Raw genomic sequence first — 24001 nt, forward strand, 5'->3', positions numbered from 1 at the left:
CACACACACTGACTGATACCCTACACATAGATAGATATATACACACACACTGTCTGATACCCTACACATAGGTATATACACACACACTGTCTGATACCCTACACATAGGTATACACACACACTGTCTGATACCCTACACATAGATAGATATATACACACACACTGTCTGATACCCTACACATAGGTATATACACACACACTGTCTGATACCCTACACATAGGTATACACACACACTGTCTGATACCCTACACATATGTATACACACACACTGTCTGATACCCTACACATATGTATACACACACACACACTGTCTGATACCCTACACATAGGTATACACACACACACTGTCTGATACCCTACACATATGTATATACACACACACTGTCTGATACCCTACACATAGATATATACACACACACACACACTGTCTGACACCCTACACATAGTATACATTTGGTTCTATGGTACCTCTAGTCTTGCAGGGGTTGTTGCTGCCGTTATCTGATGTTATTACCATTTAGAATTATTACAATCCTTCTGGATCTTTCATGGGGTACAAATTCTAAGATTTCCCTGTACTTGTTCCCTATGCAGAGTTCTATAAATGGCCCTATAATTAGGTTACAACTACACCCTATGGGTATGGACAGTATGTATAATAACCGTTCATGGTTCTGCAGTATGTGGGTCTAAAGGTGTACAACCTGGCCTTCTTCAGGTGTTGGGGGACTAGAGTTCCCAGCATGCCACCGGCACCTATATACTACTACATATGGAGTATGTATATAGAGTGATTATAGGGATTAGGGTATATCCATAGAGAGAGACGATATGCAATACAATTCCACTAATCTGGAAAAACAGAAATTCTGGATCATGCTCCGGTGGGAAGAGGGCCTGCAGACAACGCATACCAACCGCCGCAGTCCAGTGTCGGGGATTGTTGCAGATTTCAGTATATGTGTAATGTAAAGATACAGGTAGCAGAACCCAGGGAATGCCGCATATTTGCTTCACTCCTCTATGGAGGCCGTTGTGCAAGGACAGCAATATGATCTGTAATGAATTCCAAATATCAAGTAGATTTAGGGCTGGAAGTGTCACTTTAAGGAGGTGTGTCACTGGCGAGAGGTGCACCTGCCACACAGGTATGACAGGAACGGTTGCGAGGCAACTGTCAGGGGTGAAGAAAGGTGAGGTTGGGTTTTTTTTTTTTTTTACAGGCGACAACCCTGTTTATTTCAGGACGTATTCTAAAGTAATCAGCACTGCAAACATAGGACCTGGACTATGATCCTGCCCGGCGCTGTATACACACACTGATATTATGTACAGGTTCCCCTTATGTTAAGAGTCTGATGTCATTGGTTTAACCCTCTGTGGTCATGACTGCACCCGCCGGCAAAATACCTGTCCAACTTTTAACTCCTGTGCGTGGCGGGAGTAGTAGTTAGAGAAATGGAAATCTGACTCTGGTTTTCTAGGTCCTATTAGGACTGAGATTTTTTTATTTTTCCCCCACGTTCTGACCGCTTATAAAATTGATAGTGGAGCCGTGTTCGCATGATAGGACTGGAACATAGGTTAGCCATAATGGTGACTCACTGATCATTATCTTGCTGGTGGTGGAGATTGTAAATGTCTGTCGTAATCTTGGAGTATATTGGCTTGGACCTAGTCATGTTGTCATTGCTAATTTATTCATTCAGTAAATGGCATGCAACGTGTTGAGGTTCTTAATAGTAGACCATCCTCAAGTACTTCTCCAGAACGTCTTAAAATGCTACCTGTCTTCGAGCTGGTGCTTAATAGGGTAGTCCTCTAGTGATGTGTGAGATTGAATGAACTGAATAATGTAGTTGAAACTCATTGCTAGTATGCTCTAAAAGAGAAGGATTGGGTCCTTTGTGTGGTGGTGAGAGAATGGGCACTTGGTTGCCTACTGTAGGTGCTGCCATGCACCTAGTTCCTTCGATTTGTCCATCAGCTGATAGGCATGTGTTGCATCATCTTTGAGACGCGGGTAAATTTTAAGTTTGGTTGTGAATATTAAGACATCTACAATAACAAGTGGCAGAGGCATCTTCAAGTTTTCAGCTACTAATACTGTAGACCTGGAAGAATTTTTGAAGGTTCTGTCCCACTATCTTCATTTCCTAAGAAAGTAGAGACTAATGAGCTTCATGTAAAATCCATAAAAATCTGTGTCTATCCATAACAACCCTCACAGAAGGTCAGATCCTGGTTCTGAACCCAAATTGGTCTCCAATTTAGGATATGTATTACAGGATCAAGACTCCACCAGTAGCACCTAAAAATGTGAGGCCACGGACTACTCACTATTACGTTAGTTTCTGATTTTATTTTTGGTTGGATGTGGAGTTTCCATGAAGATTCTGGAAATGGATTAGCTAGAACTTTAATTTGCACATTTTATACTTTAGGTTTTCTTGTAGGCCATAACCCCAAAAATGAGTTTTCTAAGTGAGATACGATGAATGCACCTGAGAGATGTCCTGTAAGCGCAAGCAGTTGATGGCTCCTGGATGTGACTGATGGCTCCAGACTTGTACAATAGCCCTATTATTACCCAAGTAGTACTCCACAGTCCTCTACCATCTGATCCCTATTAATTGTCACACAAGAGCTTACGATCACATTTCCTCCTGTTGCCATCACACAACAGCGCTTTTAAATATAAGCTATCATTTCGGTTTGAGACTAGTCAAGGAAACCCATCTGAACTTGATAAGACCATACAATCAACTTGCACATAGCAGCAGCCTGGTTGGATTCATACCAAGGGCACAACACTGTACTGGTGTGTTGGAATACTGTAAGCAGCGATTGCATAACCGCTGATAAATGAATGAAGATGATTCTTGTTCTGGCAAAAGCCAAGAAAATGTAAATTTCCATAGACGCAAAGAATTAATACCCTTCATGTACAGCAGCATAGCAAAATTGATACAGGAAGGAATGCTATATCAGAACAAGCCTCCTGCTACATTAGAGAACAGCGATGGGGTCTCTCATACCCCCGTTATAAAAAAGAGCACCGTGTGGCCACCTTATGGCCTTTGTCACACAAAAGAACAGTAGTGGGGTCCCATTAGCACCTGACACATAAGGTAACAGCAGAAACCTACAAGTCTCATACCAACAATTTTAACACCCTCAAGAACTGCAATGGGGTCCCACACGCTCCCTAGCACCAAAAGAGAATGTAATGTCCTACAGATTTCCTACTACTAGCTATATTGAAAATGAAGTTGTGCGGACAACTCATCATGTAATCGTGTTAGACTGAGCGATGAGATTCTATACATTTTATAGCGCTTATAGGTCCTACAGGTTGTTTCATGCCACCGCTGACTGATGGGCACAGCTGTAGTTTTTGGGCCATTGACTTCCACCTCTGTTCCCCCATTTTGTCCTCGTGGCTCACCTGTATATTACTATGGTATGCCTGCTACATTAACTGCGTGCAAATAGGTCACATAACTCCGACCGCAAAAACAAGTTTGCAGGAGGATGCATGCATCATCGGAGTCTATTGTGTCATTGTTTTCTACCTTCACGTCCATTAGATTCAAATAGTCTAAATAACCCCTTGCTCATTCATTTAGTACAGTATTTCCTCCCCATTAGTCATAAAATACTACAGCAAGTCCTGGGTGTGTTTTAAACAGGGTGATATAGGTGAGCTAAAAATATGCTTTTAAGAGCTGGTCTATGGTGTATGAAACCTTCAGACCTCAAAGTCTCCAGAAAAAAACGTAAATTAGAGGCAAAAATTTCTGCCAGTTTCCCAGCCCCTAGAATACAATGGACACATGAGCTGACAGACTGATGAAAGTGGGTGACGAGACCATGAATCAGTTTGCTGAATGGAGGGCAGATCATGAATCGGGGGAGGAAAGGATTGGCTTGCCTTGAATACATATACCACGGCTCTGGGTAAGATGTGGTGCCATGCTATAGTCAGAATTGTATGTGAGGTGGGTGAAATTCTAAAGCCAAGTACATTGCGTTCCAAAAGGAAATGTCATGTTTTGACTTTTCAGCGACTTGAGGCTGCCAAGTGCCCCTGTCTGCGGAATAACAAAAAAGATGTGTTTTCTGATCTCCCAATGTCACTGTTTCTCTTTATTTTTGCTGTCCTTCCTGCACGCAGCCCCGAGTATCGGTCTTTTATCTCGGAACGGCTGAAGCTCAATGAAATTCCTGCTTGAATTGATCAAGTGCTGGGCAGACCCTCAAGAAAACATGAAGGGAAGTGGAGGAGTTGTTGGTGCTAGAAATGAGAGCTGCCATCTGATTGGTCGCTGAGGACAACACTGGGCCCCTAAACCACTCAAAAGAACTGAGGCCTTGTTACCCATAGCAACCAATCAGAGCTGGGCTGTACTGGAATAGTGAAACAGGAACTCTAGTTGCTATGGGAAAGATGACCACCTTTTCTTGCTTGTCCATAGCAACCAATCAATTTATAGCTCATTTAAAGGTCCTGTCGCCTTTTTTTCCAATTTAACTAGACAGTTTGTTTGGGACAATACTACAAATCCTAGCTACTCAAGACCATAATATTCCAAGTCTACTGTTCCTCACCCTTGTCTTAACAAAGATGGAGCATGTTATGGAGGTCCCTCCAAGACACCTCAATAACTACCATGAGACTGACAGCTTCTATTTCTGTCTGCTAATATTGACCATATACAATTTATTTATTTTAATCCAGGGAATCTTAGTTTGGCAACTCTTTCCAATTTTCTGCTGCCTTCATCTCCAGTTCCCCCATTTAGTAATAATGAAACTAATACTCCGCAGGAGTTGTAGGAACGGCAGCAAAGTGATTAGAAGATGGCACTGCTGAATCTTATATATAAAGCTGAGTATATGTGTGTATGTCCGCTAAAGGAATCCGCAGCGTTGCATTTACAATCACAAAATTTGGCACACAGGTACATCAGGTGTCCGGGAAGGTTTTAGACCAGGTCTCAGCATTAGCCAATATAAGCTTGGTCACATGACCATTATCAGCCAATAGAAGCTCGCAAGTCCTCCAGCCTCCACATACAGTTTTACTCCAAGTTTCCATAACAACCCAGCCATTTATCTTCACTGCTGTAGGAGAGCTTTAAAGGAAATCTGTCACCAGGATAATCGCTATTGCAGTAAAGCCATGGCCTAATAGCACTTAGTACCTTATTTCCAGATGTGCCTTTTTTCCAGCAATAGATGTTTTTATCCTCTGAAAATCCAGTAAGGTGCCCAGAGGGGCGTCATTCTTGCAGGAAGGAGCCCAGACACGCCCCCTGCCACAATGTGTCCACCCTCAAAAGACTTAAAACCCCGCCCCAGGTCCAACTAAGCCACGCCCTGATCCGGTTAGGCTACGCCCCCTCCAACTTCTCAGCCAACAGGGATAAAAAAAGAAGGTAAAAATCAACTTCTGTCAGCTGCAGAGGTGGGAGGGAGGGTGACTTTCTCCCTGCAGCTCACACTCAGACAGCACAGGGCTGCTGTCTAAGGCTGGGTTCACACTTGAGGGTTTTACAGCGCGTTCAAACGCGCTGTAAAACGCTCAACACATGAAAACCAATGCTTCCCTATGGCCCTGGTTCTCACTTGAGCGTTTTACAGCGCGTTTGAACGCGCTGAAAAACGCCCTACGCTCAAAAAAGTTCTTGAGCTTCTTTGGGGCGTTTTGTCGCGCGTTTGCGGCCATAGGACACTGCTGTCAATCACACAAGCGCGCGTAATACGCGCGTTGACTATGGACAAAAACGCGCGTTAAACGCGCATATCAAATACGCTCAAGTGTGAACCCAGCCTTAGAGTGAGCCTTTCAAACGGACACGCCACCGATCCAGTAAAGGCCACTGTTAAGGGGGCGGGCCCCTGTGGAGATCACTGTCAAGGGGGTGGTATGCTGTGAAAGTCACTGTTAAAGGGGAAGGCTGCTGTAAAGGTCAAAGTTAATGGGGTGGGCTGCTGTGGAGGTCCAATTTTAAGGGACGGGGAACTGTGGGGGGCTGTAGATGTCACTGTTATAGTGGATAGTGTTGATATCTTTTAACGGCACATACAAACATTAAATGAAATGGATTAAATATACCCAAGCGAAGCCGGGTCCTTCAGCTAGTTTTACATAAAACGGAAAAAAGCCAAAAAAAATGTGTCTTTTTGTAGAAACAAAGATCTGGTTGGGGGCTTGTTCTGTATGTATTCCCAAATAACACATGATGGGGCAAGTCTGGGGCATTTTGGTGGTTAGCGCCATCTGGGGCACACATAAAAACTGGAAGTGGGCACCCAGAAAAAAGGTGAATTCCTGGAGGCTTGTGACTTTTGATCCATAAGTCCCAACCAGGGCAATGGCTGTATGGAGTTCTTGGAGTGGTTTGGCTTGATTTCCACTAGGGACTAAGGTTTTCTGGTTTGTAACCCTTCTGTTATTTTATACGTTGATACTTCTTGAGGAATCTTGTTTAGGATCAGGAATGCAGTGATCAGTGTAAATCACTGGGCACTGCCATGGGGCTAACTGAGCCCCCGCCAATGCCAGATTACCCAACCCTTCAATTTAGTCACTGTTTAGCACTATATAATGACTTGTTATGGATGAATATGGCAACTGTATTCATATAACACCTCCCATTTACTGGTTACTAGTGAAGGACAGGCTACAATACATTGTCATTCTAACAAGATTACCCAACTTGTATAGATAAGCATATATTTTCTCCTTCTTTGTATTTGTGGGTTTCTGCCAAATATATTGTAAATGCATAATTTTTTTAATTTTTTTTTTTTAAACCTGTTACCTTGTAACTGTGCTTAGTATTGTATTCCCTTCATATGCCAGTGTGCATTGCAGAATTGTGGTTTCCCCTTTAAGAACTGCCTGTAGTGAGATGACGCTTAAGAAGGGCAGTGCATGATAATAATATGTGTGTCACAGAAATGTGCTGCTCCTCCTTAAATTGACTACTGTCTTTCATTAATAATATGCCAGCGACCTAGGACGAGGTGATACCTTTTAATTATGGACCCTTCCCTTCATCGTGGCTATATGACGAAAGTAAGCTTAGGGGTGACCGTGTCTGGGGGGAGAAAAAAAATGCAAGCTAAACATTTTGGTTTCAGCAATTGTTTGAAGATTTATTGACATCATGTCCATGCAGGGTCTAGCTTTATGGAGCCAACCGCCGTCTGACATATGTCTTTCTAACCAGTGACCTGCATAGAAGATGAAGCCCTAAGCTTGATTTTTGCCACCTAAACCTGAAGTATCTGGTCTTAGTTTCCTCCCCCCCCATACTGTTCCATGACCCTTGGCCCAACTCCTTACCCCTGTGCCTGCTAAGAACACCTACAGGGCACTTTTCATAAGGAAAAATCCTTACAAATCCCTCTCACCCAGGTATGCCAGTTCGCTCTGCACTAATGAGGGGCAATTACCCCCGAAACAGCTGTCTGAAGATGAGGCCCTGGCTTAGCTATAATCCTAAATTATGTCTCAAGGCCTCTTCAAAAACTTATAGGATTGTCACCTTACATCTGGTGGCATTAGAGGCTCGGCTTTCTTTTCTTTTTGCTAATGACACGATTCCTCTGAAGAGAGGACTCCTGCACACACTGTAGCAAAGAGGGTCGACCATGGCTGGGACCCCTGTTTCTATGTTATGTACACCCTTGGCTACAGAAAGAATCTAAAGTTGCCAAATGCTGTATCATGGTATGGCATGTATCCATTGCGGATGCTGCGATATTAAATACTTTTGTGTTAAAAAAGGCACAAAAGTATTGTAGCGGTGATACCCTTATTGGCTTTCAGAGCACAGAGGCTCCTTCGTCAGGCGGTAGACACGTGAGAAAGGCGGAACACGTATAAGAGGTTACAATGTAAGAAGGGGGCGATGAGAATAAATAATTGCCAATTATTGCTGTATTAAACTATTACAGAAAATCTAAAACCAAAAATCGCTGCCATGAAAATGTGTTAGGTAAACGTCTCTACAATTGCTAATATCACGGAAAAGTGAGGCGCTAGAACTAATAAACTTTATTAAAGCTATTAAAAACAAGGGATTGTGTCCACACGTATACGCAGATACACACCCAATGGTTTCAATGTTGCACTTTGTATTCGACCTCACAATCACAAATTGAGCCGATACATTGGGCACCAAGTGTCTTGTGTGTGTATCTGTGTATACGTGTGGACACAATCCCTTGTTTTTAGTAGCCTTAATAAAGTTTATTAGTTTTAGCGCCTCACTTTTCCGTGATATTATTACAGAAAATCGACAGTATTTATACTCCTTTTTTATTATCATATTATGTATGTTTTCCAGAGTATTTCTACCTCCCCAATCCCTATAGTTCGCCAGTGGTGCCGTATTGTCTATTTACTACCATTGCACAACTGACACAAGCATCCTGCAACCCAATAGGCACTTCCATTCATGGCTCAGCTCCCGGCGTCCAAACCCATATTGATTGGCTGCCTTTGACATGGCGTATTTACGTTATTTGACCTGTACTCTGCCGCAGGGGTTTCAGCGAGCGGATAGTTTTCAGCAGCTACTCCTATACGATCCTGCATTTCACACACGACCACCTAACTGAGATGTATTAACGCGTTTTAGGGCTTTTATTTTGCTTCCCACGAATCTTCTCCTGTTGATTTGTCAACAGTATATAATTATTTTGTATCCTCTCCTCCCCCCCGCCCTTTTCTTTCCTGTCCATGCAGCGTTCCCCACATTCATAATACCGGCCATTCACAATTCTCCGCAGAAACTCAAGGCAGGTCACCTCGTTTGACACAAAGGCTTCGTTTGTCTGTCATAGGCAAGGCTGGAGATGTTTCTCCCCCTACGCTTGGAAGCAAGCAAAATTTTTAAAAGAGTAACAAAAATAATCTTTTTTTAGAGCAAGTATAAATATTTTAAGTGTTCATTAAAACTTTGGAATTCCACAGTGAATTTGGAGCAGACCCGAGTTACACAATCGCTGACAGATGAGCTTTACTGAGATCTGTGTACTGATTATGAGTGGGGGCCTTAAAGCAGTGGTGCAGGTGGGGGGTTGGGATACATTGAAGACCCATAAGGCCTCGGCTGGTACATGGCAACATATCTTTTTAGGGAGAAAGGCCTATCGTATGAGGATATGGGGACTGCTTAATATGACATAACATTAAAATATTATATAATATATAATAAGACATATCTATTATGTTAGGGCGAGGTAAATATTGTCTTTCATTTGATTGGGAGTAGCGACATGCATTATTACTTCAGTGGAACAGTGCCACCTAGTGGGCAAACGATAGTGTGGTGCCTATAAGTGTCTATTTGAATAAAAATTTTCACAAAGTAAAACATATAAAAAATCCCGGTATTGAGATCGAAACACAAATGCAGGTGTTCAAAAGTTGCAACCCGTCTATTACTTCTGGGGGCACAGTGAACTTCTGGGGGCACAGTGAAGGGGTAGGCTCAGTATGCAATAATACGATGTCTGTGTGAACCTAACTCGCTACATAAAAGAATTGTTTAATTTTAGTGTATACAGGTACAACACAAAAGCAAGACATTGGTGGTTAAAGGGATTCTCCGAGAATTTACTATTGATCTATCCTCAGGATAGCACATTAATATCTGACCAGGGGGTTCCTACTGCCGGCCCCTTCCCTGATCAGCTGTTTGAAGAGGCCTTGGCTCTCCGGTGAGTGCTGCAGCCTCTTATAGGCCAGTGACATTGCGTTCATTGGTCACATGGCTTATATGCAACTCAGTCCTATTCAAATGAATGGGCCTGAGCCGGCAATACCGAGCACAACCACTATACAATGTACAGCACTGTACTGGGTCAGCTTTGAGGAGGCCGCAGCACTCCCCAAAGCACCATGGCCTCTTCAAACAGCCGATTGTGGGGGTGCAGATAAAGATGACCTTTCCTGAGGATAGGCCAACAATATTGTAAATCCCGGACAGCCCCTTTAAGTGTTAAACTCAAGTATAAGCTTTGTGTAAGGTTCCAAGAGCCTACAGCTATCCCACTGATTTGTCTTGTCCTGTGATTGGTGGGACAAATAAGCATACTTGGGACCAATATAATCCTCTGGGGTTCACATTTTTAGTAAAAATATATTTGGCCCTTGTCTGCAATCATGAGCAACTTTTTAGCCAAGCATTGCATATAACTGTGGAGGGTGGGACTCTGCAATCAGAAATTGTTTTGGTGGTGGGAAAGATTTGGGGGACTCTAACCTGTAGAGCAACTATAACTCCCAGCCTGCATGTCACCCTAGCATTGTCTACAGTAGTAGTCTCCAGCTTGATGTGACCAGCTTTGACCTCTAGAAGTGGCCTCCAACCAACACCTAGGTCCTCATTAGGCCCTCTTCATCAGTGTTCCTCAACTCCAGTCCTCAGTGCCCACCTGCCGGTCATGATTTGAGAATACCCCCCCCAGCTATTGAACTACAACTCATGTGATTCCTAGCATCATTTACATTAGTGGTCTCCAACCTGATGTGACCTCTTTCTCCATATGTTTGAAAACTACATCAACCAGCATGCCCTTGGCCAACAGGAGCTGCAAGAAGTTGTATTTTTACCACTGGTTTTAGAGCATGGGTCTAGACTTAAGGATCAGCGCACTAACCCATGTCTTCAGGCTTTCCTGATCTTCCAGCCAAGACTCTTCATGCTCACTAATGGACGTCTTGTAGACTTCCCGTGAGACCCGTCAGTTACTAGGCATTAAGCACTTACCAATACTTCTTATCTGACTTCCTTTCTTGGCTCATCTATGTAAGTGCAGCTAGAACACTAATGCATGTCTGACTCATTTAAGGACTTTATTCTCCATTCACACATCTGTTTTTCTGTCCCGGTCTGAATATGGCGGTGGCGGGCTCTTTGCAGCAGACACTTTCATCCATGATGCGTCTTTTTTGTGTGTGTGGTAACCTGTGAGTACATAGCTGGGAATGTAAGTGACCACTTTGTCATCACAGTAAATTCCTGGTGTCTGGCTGTGCATAGCGGGGAGAAGTAGATGGAAAATCCTCCGTGTTTATATTGTTTTATTATATCCGGTGCTTTATAATCCACTTAGTATAAGGTATAGAAAGCGAAGCTTACTGTAGACTTCCAGTAACATCTACCAGGGTCTTCTGGGGATATCGCAGGATGCAGGAATGTGTAGTAGTATAGTTTCCCAGGTGATAAATATTGGTGGGTAATACGGATTATATAACATGGGGCCCGTGGTGCTGGATCAACCAGCATACACCAGCCTTGGACCATTAAGTGCTATGTTCCTTTCTTCAGACTCTGATGAGGGGCTAACATGGATCTTCTAGGCCATATTGAATGCAGCTCATCCTAAAAATGCCTTTTTATTGCCCCTAAGACTAGGGTTAGGTATGTGAGCTACGACAGAAGACCTGGACATTTAGATTGGTCTCTCGGATGTTTCTGATAATAGATATATTGCAGGGAATTGCTATAAAGTCAAATCCCTAATGTACAAGCAGAGCTTTGGTTTAGAAAATTGGGTACTAAAATAAATGTCTATCTTTTTCTTGTGGAAAGAGAACCTTGTCCATGGACTGTGTCTGGTACTGCAAATGAACCTCATTCTCCTGAGTGGGGTTAGGCTGCAATAGCAGGGACAGCCCATGGGCAAGGGGGGGCACTGTTTCAGGAACATATAGCCCCTTTAATTCATAACCTATGTGTACTCTCAAGACTTTCCAAAGAGACTTCACCGGTTGGACTTTACAACCTACAATGTGAAACGTTAACGCTCCAGAGTTACACATTCCCATAGTATAACACTGAAGGCGAAATATTATTTCCTCCAGTCTTTACAGCAGCATGATGATTCATTCAGGCATGGACTCTGGTCAGCCTCATAGACTAGGGAGGGGTGGACACATGTCATTTGGACTAGGGCTTTCACTTGAGACCTCCTTCAGAGCTAGACGTGTACCTCTAATGCAAGAATGCAATGTACACCATTATAGAGGCATCACTGACCCCATAGTAGTTTACGACACTATTTCCTAGAAGGAGAAATGTATCCAAAAACATCATGCCATAATTGGGGCCGTATGGATATGTTCGGTGTTTGCGCTGGCAGCTCTTCTGGCGCATACGCTCATAGTAATTCACAAAGTGTGAACAGATCTTTCTATCTACTGGTTCTACATATAGAATGTTATCCTGAGCATCAGCTTCACCATTAGGATGATGAATAGAACATTTTGTGCTCAGGACTCTGTGCTTGTCACAAAAACAAACCATGGTCTTAGAAGCCCATACATGGAAGAAAATGCAGATGAAGTCTGATGCCAGCAGTCAAAACAAGAGACTTCATGATAAATGGTCAGATCCAATTATGCTTTCCATCAGAGTCTCCTAGAAACGCCTGTACACACTGGAACAGCACTCTGGTATTTTTAATGGCAATTCTCCTTCAAAATAAAAATCTGGCCTAATGCAGTGGATCAAGTGCAAACGCAGTAATTAGGATTTTTCTTTTTTTTGGCATCTTCTAAAATGTCCAAATAAAGTATAAAAGTGAACCTCTCGGGCGATTTGTGCACACTATCTGGAGCAGGATATAATAGACGGAGAAGTTGAGCTCTGTGATTTATGCCTTGAAGCAGATTTCTGAGTAGGGCTACTTTAACACGGGCGTTTTTGGCTTTCTGTTTGAGATCTGTTCAGGGCTCTCACAAGCGGTCGAAAACGGATCAGTTTTGCCCTAATGCATTCTGAGTGGAAAAGGATCCACTCAGAATGCATCAGTTTGCCTCCGATCAGTCACCATTCCGCTCTGGAGGCGGACACCAAAACGCTGCTGGAGCCAAATGCAATGCCGTACTGCTACACATTGAGGAACCTCAAGCTGCCACAATACGACTACAGTCTAGAATTCCAAACCTGATTATATTTTAGTCTGGCCATAAAAAAAAAACCTTTTCTTCAGGTGCCCCGAGCTTGGTAGCAGAATGAATGACCACTTTGCCCAATTAGTTTCATGTAACTTTAAAAAGCCTATTTTGAAATATTCTATTGAGAAACTCAAGAGTTAATAACAGCGGGTGGGGGTTCCTATTCTGAGGACCCCCACCTATTGGACAGAGCATGGAACAACTACAGTAACAAGAGTGTCTCTTGCTCTGGAGGACCCATGACGTCAATGAAAACTATGTAATGTTTAATTTCCCCTGTGGTGGTGCTCTAGGGGAATTGAACACCTGCTGATCACTAGGGATCGCGGGTCCCCAATCTGCAGACCTTTCTAACAGAGGACAACCCATTTAACAAGCTACCACACAGCTTATTCAAAAAGCATTTCAGTCCTTACCATGATGTCCTCAAAAGGAATAATGGCAATAATTTCAATGTCCAAGCATGGGATGTAACTATAGGGGATACAGAGGTAGCGGTCACTATCAAACCCTGGTGCCTGAGGAGGGCCGTAGTCCCCTCTTCCACATAAGAAAACCCCAGTATTTTAAATGGCCTATTTTACCTTGGGTTCAAAGAGTTTCCAGAAACCATTTTGAATATATGAACCATATGATGCAAACATTTCTAAGCGATGTATGTAGACGCTAAGTGAATCAGATTGCTCTGTATGGATGTTGTCTATCAGGTTGATGGACGGGGGAACAAGGTTGCATTCAGGAAGATGTAATGTTATGTAGCTGCCAAGATGTATTAAAAAAAATTGACCAGGCAAATTCAATCCTCCTCCAGTTCTGCTTCTTATTGAAGGGACTGGTTATACACAAATCTCCACCGGCCGTCTGTTTGTCTAGCTGTGTTATGTCTAAATACTGAGTAGGTGTCTGACACACTTCAGATAGGAGTTAATGTTTGTCTGTAGGGCTTGCAGAGCAGTTTGAGAACATATTGGAGAGTGCTTCTTAATGTCCTCCAACAATGGGCCTCCTAATGTCCTCCATCTGTGGGCCATATCAGGTTGTTAACAACTGGAATTCAGATCCAGGCCATAGTGTATCTAATGTAGATCAGTAATACTCCTAGGCATGATCATCTTCATGAGAAATGTCCTTGGATGTGCAACCAGCTCTAATTATATGTAATTTAAGTGCCAAGCACTTCTTGATAATGAAGAAGAATACTAGGCTTGTGTGACTTATAAATCTGCATAAAATTGCATAAGTATGTTGGCGCGGTAATATCACACCCATCCTATATCTGCCATGTGTTTAGACTCTTATATCTTTGAATAATCATTTTATTTTTTGTATTTCTTGCAGTTAAAGGAATGACAGCTGCTCATAGATCCCATGTCTGGAGCTCTTTGTGAATAGCTGATGTCTACAAGGAACAAGACACAATGACAACAGCTGGGCTTGCATCTCAAGACGTTTCATTGAAAAACAGCTTTATGCACAGTGCACAGGGTTTAATGTGCGGCAAATCATGTTGGGCAAATCATAACGAGTATGAAAAGTAAGTAATGGGATCTGATAACCTTCCACACAGTAAAGCCAAATCTTCCAGTTAAAATCAGATGTAATGTTCAGCCTAAGTTAAAAAAAAATAAAAAATGTGGGGTTGGGTGACAAGTTTTTTAGACTAGTCTTTGGTTCCTTCAAGGCTCTGATCATATTAGCATCATAAGTCATGACCACAATTCCAGTTCTACATTTGAACGTATCGTGACTTATGTCTTTTACTTATGATTGTGTCCATTTGGTTTCCACTGTTTTTGTGTTTTTGTTTTTCAATATAAAATTCAGTTGGTTCCTTAAAATCAAAATTTACCCAGTAAGGCTACTTTCACACTTGCGTTTGGAGCGGATCCGTCTGGTGTCTGCACAGACGGATCCGCTCCTATAATGCAAACGCTTGCATCCGTTCAGAACGGATCCGTCTGCATAACTGTTTTTTACAGATCTGATTTTTCACTTCGTGAAAACTCAGATCCGACAGTATATTCTAACACAGAGGCGTTCCCACGGTGATGGGGACGCTTCAAGTTAGAATATACTAAAAGAACTGTGTACATGACTGCCCCCTGCTGCCTGGCAGCACCCGATCTCTTACAGGGGGCTGTGATCCGCATAATTATTTTGAGAATCATAGCCCCCTGTAAGAGATCAGGTGCTGCCAGGCAGGAGGGGGCAGACCCCCTCCCTCCCCTGTATTAAATGTGAACAGTGCGGCCCCCCTCCCTCCCTCCCCAGTATTAAATGTGACCAGTGCGGCCTCCCCTCTTCCCCCCCCCCCCCCTAATTAAAATCACCCCCCCCCCCCCCATCATTGGTGGCAGTTTAATCGCTGGGGCTCCGATCGGTTACCATGGCAGCCAAGACGCTATTGCAGTCTTGGCTACCATGGTTACTTAGCAATAAATAGAAGCATTATACTTACCTGCGAGCTGCGATGTCTGTGTCCGGCCGGGCGCTCCTCCTACTGGTAAGTGAAAGGTCTGTGGGGCGCATTGCTTATAGCACAGACCTGTCACTTACCAGTAGGATGAGCGCCCGGCCGGACACAGACATCGCAGCTCGCAGGTAAGTATAATGCTTCTAAAAATTGCTACGTAACCATGGCAACCAGGACTGCAGTAGCGTCCTGGTTGCCATGGTTACCGATCGGAGCCCCAGCGATTAAACTGGGACTCCGATTGGTACTCTCCGCTGCCACTAATGATGGGGGGGGGGGTGATTTTTAATTAGGGGGGGGGAGAGGGGAGGCCGCACTGGTCACATTTAATACTGGGGAGGGCCGCACTGGCCACCAATGAATATAGAGGGAGGGGGGCCGCACTGGTCACATTTAATACTGGGGAGGGCCGCACTGGCCACCAATGAATATAGAGGGAGGGGGGCCGCACTGGTCATATTTAATACTGGGGAGGGAGGGAGGGGGGGGGCCGCACTGGCCACCAATGAGTTGAATACAGGGGGGGGAGCAGGGGGCAGTCATGTACACAGTTCTCAGTATATTCTAACTTGAAGCATCCCCATCACCATGGGAACGCCTCTGTGTTAGAATATACTGTCGGATCTGAGTTTCACGATCTAACTCAAATCCAATGGTATATTCTAACATAGGGCGTTCCCATGGTGATGGGGACGCTTCAAGTTAAAATATACCATCGGATTGGAGAAAACTCTGATCTGATGGTATATTAATAGGGGACTCCTGACTTTACATTGAAAGTCAATGGGGGACGGATCCGTTTGAAATTGCACCATATTGTGTCAACGTCAAACGGATCAGTCCCCATTGACTTGCATTGTAAGTCTGGACGGATCCGTTTGGCTCTGCACGGCCAGGCGGACACAAAAACGCTGCAAGCTGCGTTCGGGTGTCCGCCTGCTGAGCGGAACGGAGGCCAAATGGTGCCAAACTGATGCATTCTGAGCGGATCCGCATCCACTCAGAATGCATTGGGGCTGTACGGATCCGTTCGGGGCCGCTTGTGAGAGCCTTCAAACGGAGCTCACAAGCGGAACCCCGAACGCAAGTGTGAAAGTAGCCTAAGTAAGAGAACATGTTCAAAATTCTGTTAAGACCTTTCTTAGTTACATCTACTTTTGTAAAGGCTAGGTAAAACCAGTATAGCCACTATTTTAGCTCCCACAGGTGTTGTCAACCAGTATTCCTTGACCCTTAAAGGGGCTGTCTACAGGTTGTGTCTGTTATTGCATTCACCTAGTTGCAGCTGAGCTACAAGCTACCAGACACAACCTATAGACAAATCTGGTGCTATTTCTGAAAGAAACGACATAACTATTCTCTATAGCCACATAACATGGCAATTTTTCCATTCAAGACTAGATGACGGCTGTAATGGCATAAATGTGTGAATCAGACTATAGGCACTATCCATTTTAGAAGTTCTGTAGACAAGTTGGTTTCCCCTAAAGGGCTAGCTTACATGTATAATTGTGGCAGTATTAATATGGCCCATCATAATTATAACTCTGGTGTTAATAATATTTTTTTCTGTTGCAGTACATTCTATGGGATGGATTCTATGCCCTATGTTATAAAATCTTCCGCTCAACAGCAAACTTCCTGTATTGGTAAGTAGTGTCTTAGAAGTCAAGGAAGTGTATTCAAAAGTATATAGGCCTCTTATCTAGCTGTAGACAAAAAGTGAAAGTATTACTATAACTACCGTATTTTTCACCCTATAAGACGCTACGTTTTTTAGAGGAGGAAAATAAGAAAAAATATATTTTTCATCAGATCTCAGCTCTGATTCCCCCCCCCCCGAATCAGACCTCCATGCGAATGACCCCCTATTCAGACCTCAGATCAGAACTTAAGTCCCGCAATCAGAACTCAAATCAGACCTCCATGTGAATGACCCCCATTCTCAGATCAGATGAAAAAAATAAAATCAACTTACCTCTACTGCTTCGGACACCGTGGCCGCACCTCACATCCAGCTTTCTTTCTTTACTTCCTGCCGCGAGCTGTGCTGTGACCGAACGCGCACAGCGCGCCGACATCCACAAGCTGTACACAGTCACAGCACAGGGAGCGGCCGAGGATCGGGAAGAGGTGAGTACTCAGGAGTGCTGTGTTCACTGCTTTCCAGTCATCCTGTACTAATGAGCACTTCTGTAATGGAAGCACTCATTAGTATTCGCCCCATAAGATGCACTTACATCCCCCCCCCCCCTCCCACTTATAGGGCAAATAATATGGTATCTTGAATCTTCTAAGACTCCTTTTTATATAACCTATTTTGCATATGGATTAGCTGTTCTGTAATTGAAGCCCATGCAACAATTCTCAAAAATGTTAGCACATAATGCTTGTAGATGTAGACAAGAGTTCATTTTATGGTTGTCTTTTCCAGGTCAACATTCTAGGTCAGCCACCGTGAATGGACATTGCTGCTCTGAAAACTGCATGAAGAAATCTAACTTTCTTCATCTTGGAATGCCTATCATAGAACATTCTACAAACTGTGAAGATGACCAAGTTGTTCCCTCCTTTAAGAAACTGTCAATGAATGGCGTGGTGGAAAGGACCCCTCCTTCAACGCCTGTCAAAAGTGGGCCACCACAATTTTATGCAATTCCGTCTAGTGATCGGAGCTCTAGGCCTTTACCGCCTCTACCAATTTCGGAAGATCATTCTTTAGATGAGGCAGATAGTGAAGTTGAATTTCTTACAAGTTCCGAGACTGACTTGCTCATACAAGATGGAAGACCTTTGGCATTTAAATATGGTGTTCCAAGCAGACGAAGCTTCAGGGGATGTGGGCAGATCAATTATGCCTATTTTGAGTCAGTATCTGCACCCAAAAAAGCAGATGAAATCCCAACATGTCAAGAGAATGGATGTGTACAAAACATAAAACCTCAGAAACCTGAACAATGTCACAGGAGACTAAGAAGGTCTCATTCTGGGCCAGCTGGATCATATAATAAACCTACTATTCGGATACATGCAAACAGGACTTCTCCTAATTCAGATGAAGACAAACCTGAAGTTCCACCTAGGATTCCAATACCTCCTAGGCCAATAAAGCCAGATTACAGAAGGTGGTCAGCAGAAGTTTCCTCAAACACATATAGTGATGAGGACCGACCTCCGAAGGTACCACCAAGGGAACCTTTGTCCAGGAGCAACTCTCGTACACCAAGCCCAAAGAGTCTGCCTTCATACCTCAACGGTGTAATGCCCCCAACTCAGAGTTTTGCACCAGACCCAAAATATGTTAGCAGTAAAGCTCTTCAAAGACAAAACAGTGAAGGCTCTACCAATAAGATCCCTTGTATTTTGCCTATTATAGAAAATGGAAAGAAGGCCAGTTCAACACATTATTATCTTTTACCAGAGAAGCCCTCATACCTTTATCGATATGAAAAGTATTTCACAGAATCTAAAGACGCTTGCTCTGAATCATGGTCTAGTGACAGTAGCCTATCTTCAGCTTCTACAAAGCCAGATGCCAAGGCTAAATTGGACAATAGCCATACCAAGCGTAAAAACTTTCAGGATGTAGTTTCTCTGTAACGTATGGAACATACTGCAGGATGTTACTTTATGCCTATATGGCTGTTTCAGAGGTAGGACAAACTGAACTAAAGAAACAAAGACTAAGGTTACTTTCTCAGTTCTAAGTGATCCTTTCCATTTGCCATAAAGCAAAAACTGAACACATATATATGGAGTCTATCAATGATCTCCTTATTAAAATAATGTGAGGTATAATTTTGTAATTGTGTCAATGTGATGGGTGGGCGAGGCCTTAGTCACTGCTGAACAGTCCTGTACTGTAGACCATAGTAAGAAAAGTTTGAGCAGTTACATTTGAAAAGACGACCTTGTGACTGTCTACTGCTGATATTGTATGAAAATTGAATGGTTTTGGGAAGAATAGTGCAGTATTTGTGTATCCTACTTTTTAACCTTCCTCAAAAGTTTGCCTCTTAACTTGTCTAAACATCCGGACTTAAACATAGGCTGAAGCGCAACAAGCTGCTAGCTGTGTGTTCTGTTAGATTAGGACACCTTTTTTCATTTTATTGATTTCTAGATAGTAAAAAAAAAAAAAAAAAAAAAAAAAAAGCACAAACAAATGTAATTTCTGAGATGTTCTGAATGAGAAATCTTCCTATTGACTTGTCAACCAAGCTAAAGGTAGTGGAGGCAACCAATTTGAGATGGGGTTGTCCATACCAACCTCTAGTAGGACCAAAACCGTCAGTAAAACCTATGACGCCACTAAGGTCCACTGAGTGCCTTGTGTGTCTGTCACTGGTTTTCATGGGCTAGATTCTCAAGGCAAGTGATTGACAAAATGGCTGCCTCTACTATGTAGATGACTGGAACGAATAACTTTTGTTCATATACTTGGATTCATTTTGTCAGATTGTGCTTTGCCTTCCTCTTATGTTCCAAAGAGTGAAATGAAGAAAACCCAGTGTTCTTTGTAGTTCTAGTGAAGTGTTTTATTCTAGATTGCCAGTAAGTTCTTTCTGTTTGTTCTTTTTCACTTTTCTAATATATTAATAGATCTGAAGCACGAGCTGGCCTTGTGTTAATGCTATCTATTCAGTATTTTTTTTTTCCTTGTGCGTTGAATAAATCTATAACAAATATCATAATAGGTAGTACATGGCACAATCGCTCTGCAGGAAGTTATGCACAAACTTACCGGGAGTGAGTGACATGGCATCAAACTTTTTGCCAAGGTCAATAGAGGAGTCAGAGTGCGTGGTAGTATGTACAGTCTGTGTGTACACATGTATGGATTTTTATTTTATTTTTTTCCTGATCCGAAGGACTCTTTGTTTCAGACAAGCAGAGAGCTAAAAATTGTATGAGCATATAATTGATGTATTGTAGAGGACAGAAAAGTAATGTACCATTGAGCAGGCCAATGGCACTCTCATCAACAATGCTTTACATTAGGTGTGTCATACAGGGTGTCCAATTGAGATCCAATGAACAAGTCTGAAAAACGGACTACTGTAATATTTTGGTTCTGATTTATATTACACTGGGCTATAATTTCAACTGCGCAGGCCCCTGGTAATGGCTGGGTGAGCTACAAACTGTGACAACTGAAATGTGCCCATTATAGTTGTCACTTTTCATCCCGCTCCATCCCCCAGATACACAGCATTGATTGGGAATTAAGTTCTCCGAACCTGGGCAGAAAACTCATCCGAGTTCCAAAAATATTCCTTACCAACCGCATTGGAGTCCTGATTTGGGGCAGTGAAAAGGCAATTGGGTTTTTCGGTTCAACGGGCCCCTAATGCTATGTATCATAACTCATAATTATTGACAGTCTTCCAAAGCTTAGCTAAAAAGTACCGCACTTTTTTTTTTTTTGCTTGTCAGGTTCCAAAATGGACGGGGTCACTGACTGCCAATAGTGAGGACATGCCTGCCCAAGTTGCATGTGACCCCAGAGTTATGTCATTTGGAAGACACGTCACTGCTGTGTCAAGTCGGCTGCAGTGGAATTCGTGACCTTCATTAACTCCAAAAGTTGACAAGCAGGGAATCGGAGTGTTTCAAACCGAAACGCCGGGGCGCCGGTACTTAAGCTTCCGTCTATTAATCCACTGAGGAAGGGGGCTGCTAAAAATTAATTCAAATCTGGACATCCACTTTAAAGTTCAGCTGAGCCTTTTACATGCACAAGAGGCAGCCATCTTGACTTGTTGTTCAATTAGCTATTACCAAGATTAAGAAATCTATTCTAGTCGCACAGAACCAGTGATATCACTGAGGCACCTCATTGCTGGTCCTAAGTGAAGTAGGCAGCATTTCGGAGTAAATCAACCTGTCCAGACAGCAGAGTGGTCCATATACATGGACCTGAAGGTGAGATGATTGAGTAGTGGTACTGAAGAAACCTAAAGAACCAGAGATCCAGATAAAAAGTAGCATGTATTTATCTTGTCGTATAACATTGTTCACAGACAAAATCTTCTCATGCCAAGACAAACACAAGGGTAAGCAGAAAGACACAAGCCAAAATGTTGCTAAATAATTTTTTGGGTGAAATAAAACCTAGAAGTTAGCTGGAAGCTCTGACGCCTCAAATTTCTTCAATTCTGCATATTGGTGATCAAGTGGAAGGCAACATTGAGTTTAGCACGGAAGATTACAACTGGTGCATGGGACTGAAATGCTTCACAATGAAGTAGTGGTGTATTTTGCTTATATTTAACAGAGCTGCATTAAGAGGTGACCATCATGTGGTGACCACTAGTAGGCCCATATACTGTAGACATTCTAAGGCGGCCAGCAAAGTTTAGGTACCTTCAAGCTCTTCATCCCTGAACTGGCTACCTATGGTGTAGCCAACGTGTACCATGAACTTAGACCTAAACCAAGACACCCAGCAGTAACTGACATATACCAGGAGTATTAATTCAGAAACCACAGTAGGACAGTGGATTATCTTCAATCAGGCTACCAGAAGATTTATGTTTGTGCCTTTCTTCTTTTTTTTTTTTCTTTTTTTTTTTACATAAAAAGCTTCTTTCCTCATCTATTTTAAAGGCTTTTCCATAATTTTTAAAAAGTTTAGCAAAAACTGAGATGTGTTAGCAGTTTTCAATGTCAATCTTGTACAGGGATGGGCATGCTCCAAGTCTAAAATGGTGCAACACCCTCTCCCAAGGGCAGAAGGAGTTGTGTCCCTATGAGCGCTTTTTGATAGACTTCCCTGTTTTTAGAATGTTAATAAAGGAAAGGAGGTGCTGCTGGGGAAAAAAGATACAACACTGTTGGGAAGGTTTATAAAAGCTAGGGCGAGACTGAACAGTGGTGTTGCTCATAGCAACCAATTGGATGACAACTGATTTGTCTACAAGGGACAATGAAAGCAGTAACCTGATTGGCTGCTGAGGGTAACCCCTCTGACTTAGTTTTGCACTAGTGTTTATATATCGGCCCCTGTATCTGCCTCTTGATAATCCAGTGATACACATGCTGTTTACAGTTAGAAAATGATGTATAATTAACTATTTAAGTTACATTTTTTTTTTTTTTAATACAGACTAAATGAAGGTATAAATATTAGCATAAAATGCACTGATATTCCGGCATATGTACAGTATTTGACAAAGAATGATTCTGTTCATTTTGTTATTTTTGGATAATACTGTGTGTTATCATGTCTTTGAAATTAATAAAGCTATAATATACTTATTTATGACATTGCTTATGATGCCACTTTATTATTGACACCTTAAGTTGGAGGCTCCGTTGTAGATTCCACTAAAAAGCAGAAAAAATTGCGCACCATGCAACATTATTTTATCAGAAGCCAACAGGGACCATCGGTTGTGGTGAACCCATCCTTAGAAAGAACTCAAAGCGTAGAAATTATCAAACTCCAACATGTTCCAAATGATGATCCGTTTTGTTCTCAACTTTAAGGTCCCTTTCACACGAGCGTGACGGATTAGGTCCGGATGCGTTCAGGGTGCTTTTAATGAAACTCGCTCCATTTTGCAAGCAAGTTCAGTCAGTTTTGCCTGCGATTGCGTTCAGTTTTTATCGCGCGAGTGCAATGCGTTTTGATGTGTTTTTCATGCATGTGATAAAAAGCTGAAGGTTTACAAACAACATCTCTTGGCAACCATCAGTGAAAAACGCATTGCATCCGCACTTGCTTGCGGATGCGATGCGTTTTTCACTGAAGCCCCATTCACTTCTATGGGGCCAGGGCTGCGTGAAAAACGCAGAATATAGAACATGCTGCATTTTTCAAGCAACGCAGAACTGATGTGTGGAAAAAAAAAACGCTCATGTTCACAGACCCATTGAAATGAATGGGTCAGGATTCAGTGCGGGTGCTATGCGTACACGTCACGCATTGCACCCACGCAGAAAACTCTCTCATGTGAAAGGGGCCTAAGGCCCCTTGCAGACGAGCGTGTCCGGATGCGTTGCATCTGCGATCAGGGAAAATCGTGCGAGTAGGTACACAATTGCAGTCAATTTTGACTGCGATTGCGTTCCGATGTTCAGTTCTTATAGAACTGGTTATAAGGGAAAATAATGGCATTCTGAATACAGAATGCTTACTAAAATGTTGATTAAGGTTTTAAAAAAAACTAAAAAAACTCACCTCATCCACTTGTTCACGCAGCCGGCATCCTCTTCTTTCTTTTTCTTTCAGGACCTGCAAAAGGACCTTTGCTGTAATCTCACTCACCTTGTGGTGAGCGCAGTGACGTCAGCGCAGGTCCTGCTGAATGAAGATAGAAATTTTCTATCTTCATTCAGCAGGACCTGCGCTGACGTCACCGCGCTCACCATGTGGTTACGTCATCAAAGGTCCTTTGGCAGGTCCTGAAAGAAGATTATGCCGGCTGCACAAACAGGAGGAGGTGAGTTAATATTTTATTATTTTTTAACCCCTAAAGCCACATTTTTCTAAGTATTCTGTATTAAGAATGCTATTATTTTTCGTTTATAACCATGT

At 42.7% G+C, this 24001-nt stretch overlaps 1 protein-coding gene across 2 annotated transcripts in view; it reads left to right on the top strand.

Moving 5' to 3' along the window:
• The window catches only part of ERRFI1 (ERBB receptor feedback inhibitor 1), a 28751-nt gene extending 6025 nt beyond the window's left edge, over positions 1–22726 (top strand). For both annotated transcript variants that reach the window (XM_040429175.1, XM_040429184.1), the window contains exons 2-4: positions 14325–14520; positions 17038–17108; positions 17894–22726. In XM_040429175.1, the coding sequence (XP_040285109.1) occupies positions 14405–14520; positions 17038–17108; positions 17894–19059 (1353 nt within the window). In that variant the 5' untranslated portion in view covers positions 14325–14404 and the 3' untranslated portion in view covers positions 19060–22726. The remainder of the gene's footprint in view (positions 1–14324; positions 14521–17037; positions 17109–17893) is intronic.
• Positions 22727–24001: the final 1275 nt, after the last annotated feature.

The sequence above is a fragment of the Bufo bufo genome, chromosome 1 (genome assembly GCF_905171765.1).
Source record: "Bufo bufo chromosome 1, aBufBuf1.1, whole genome shotgun sequence".
Lineage (NCBI taxonomy): Eukaryota > Metazoa > Chordata > Amphibia > Anura > Bufonidae > Bufo > Bufo bufo.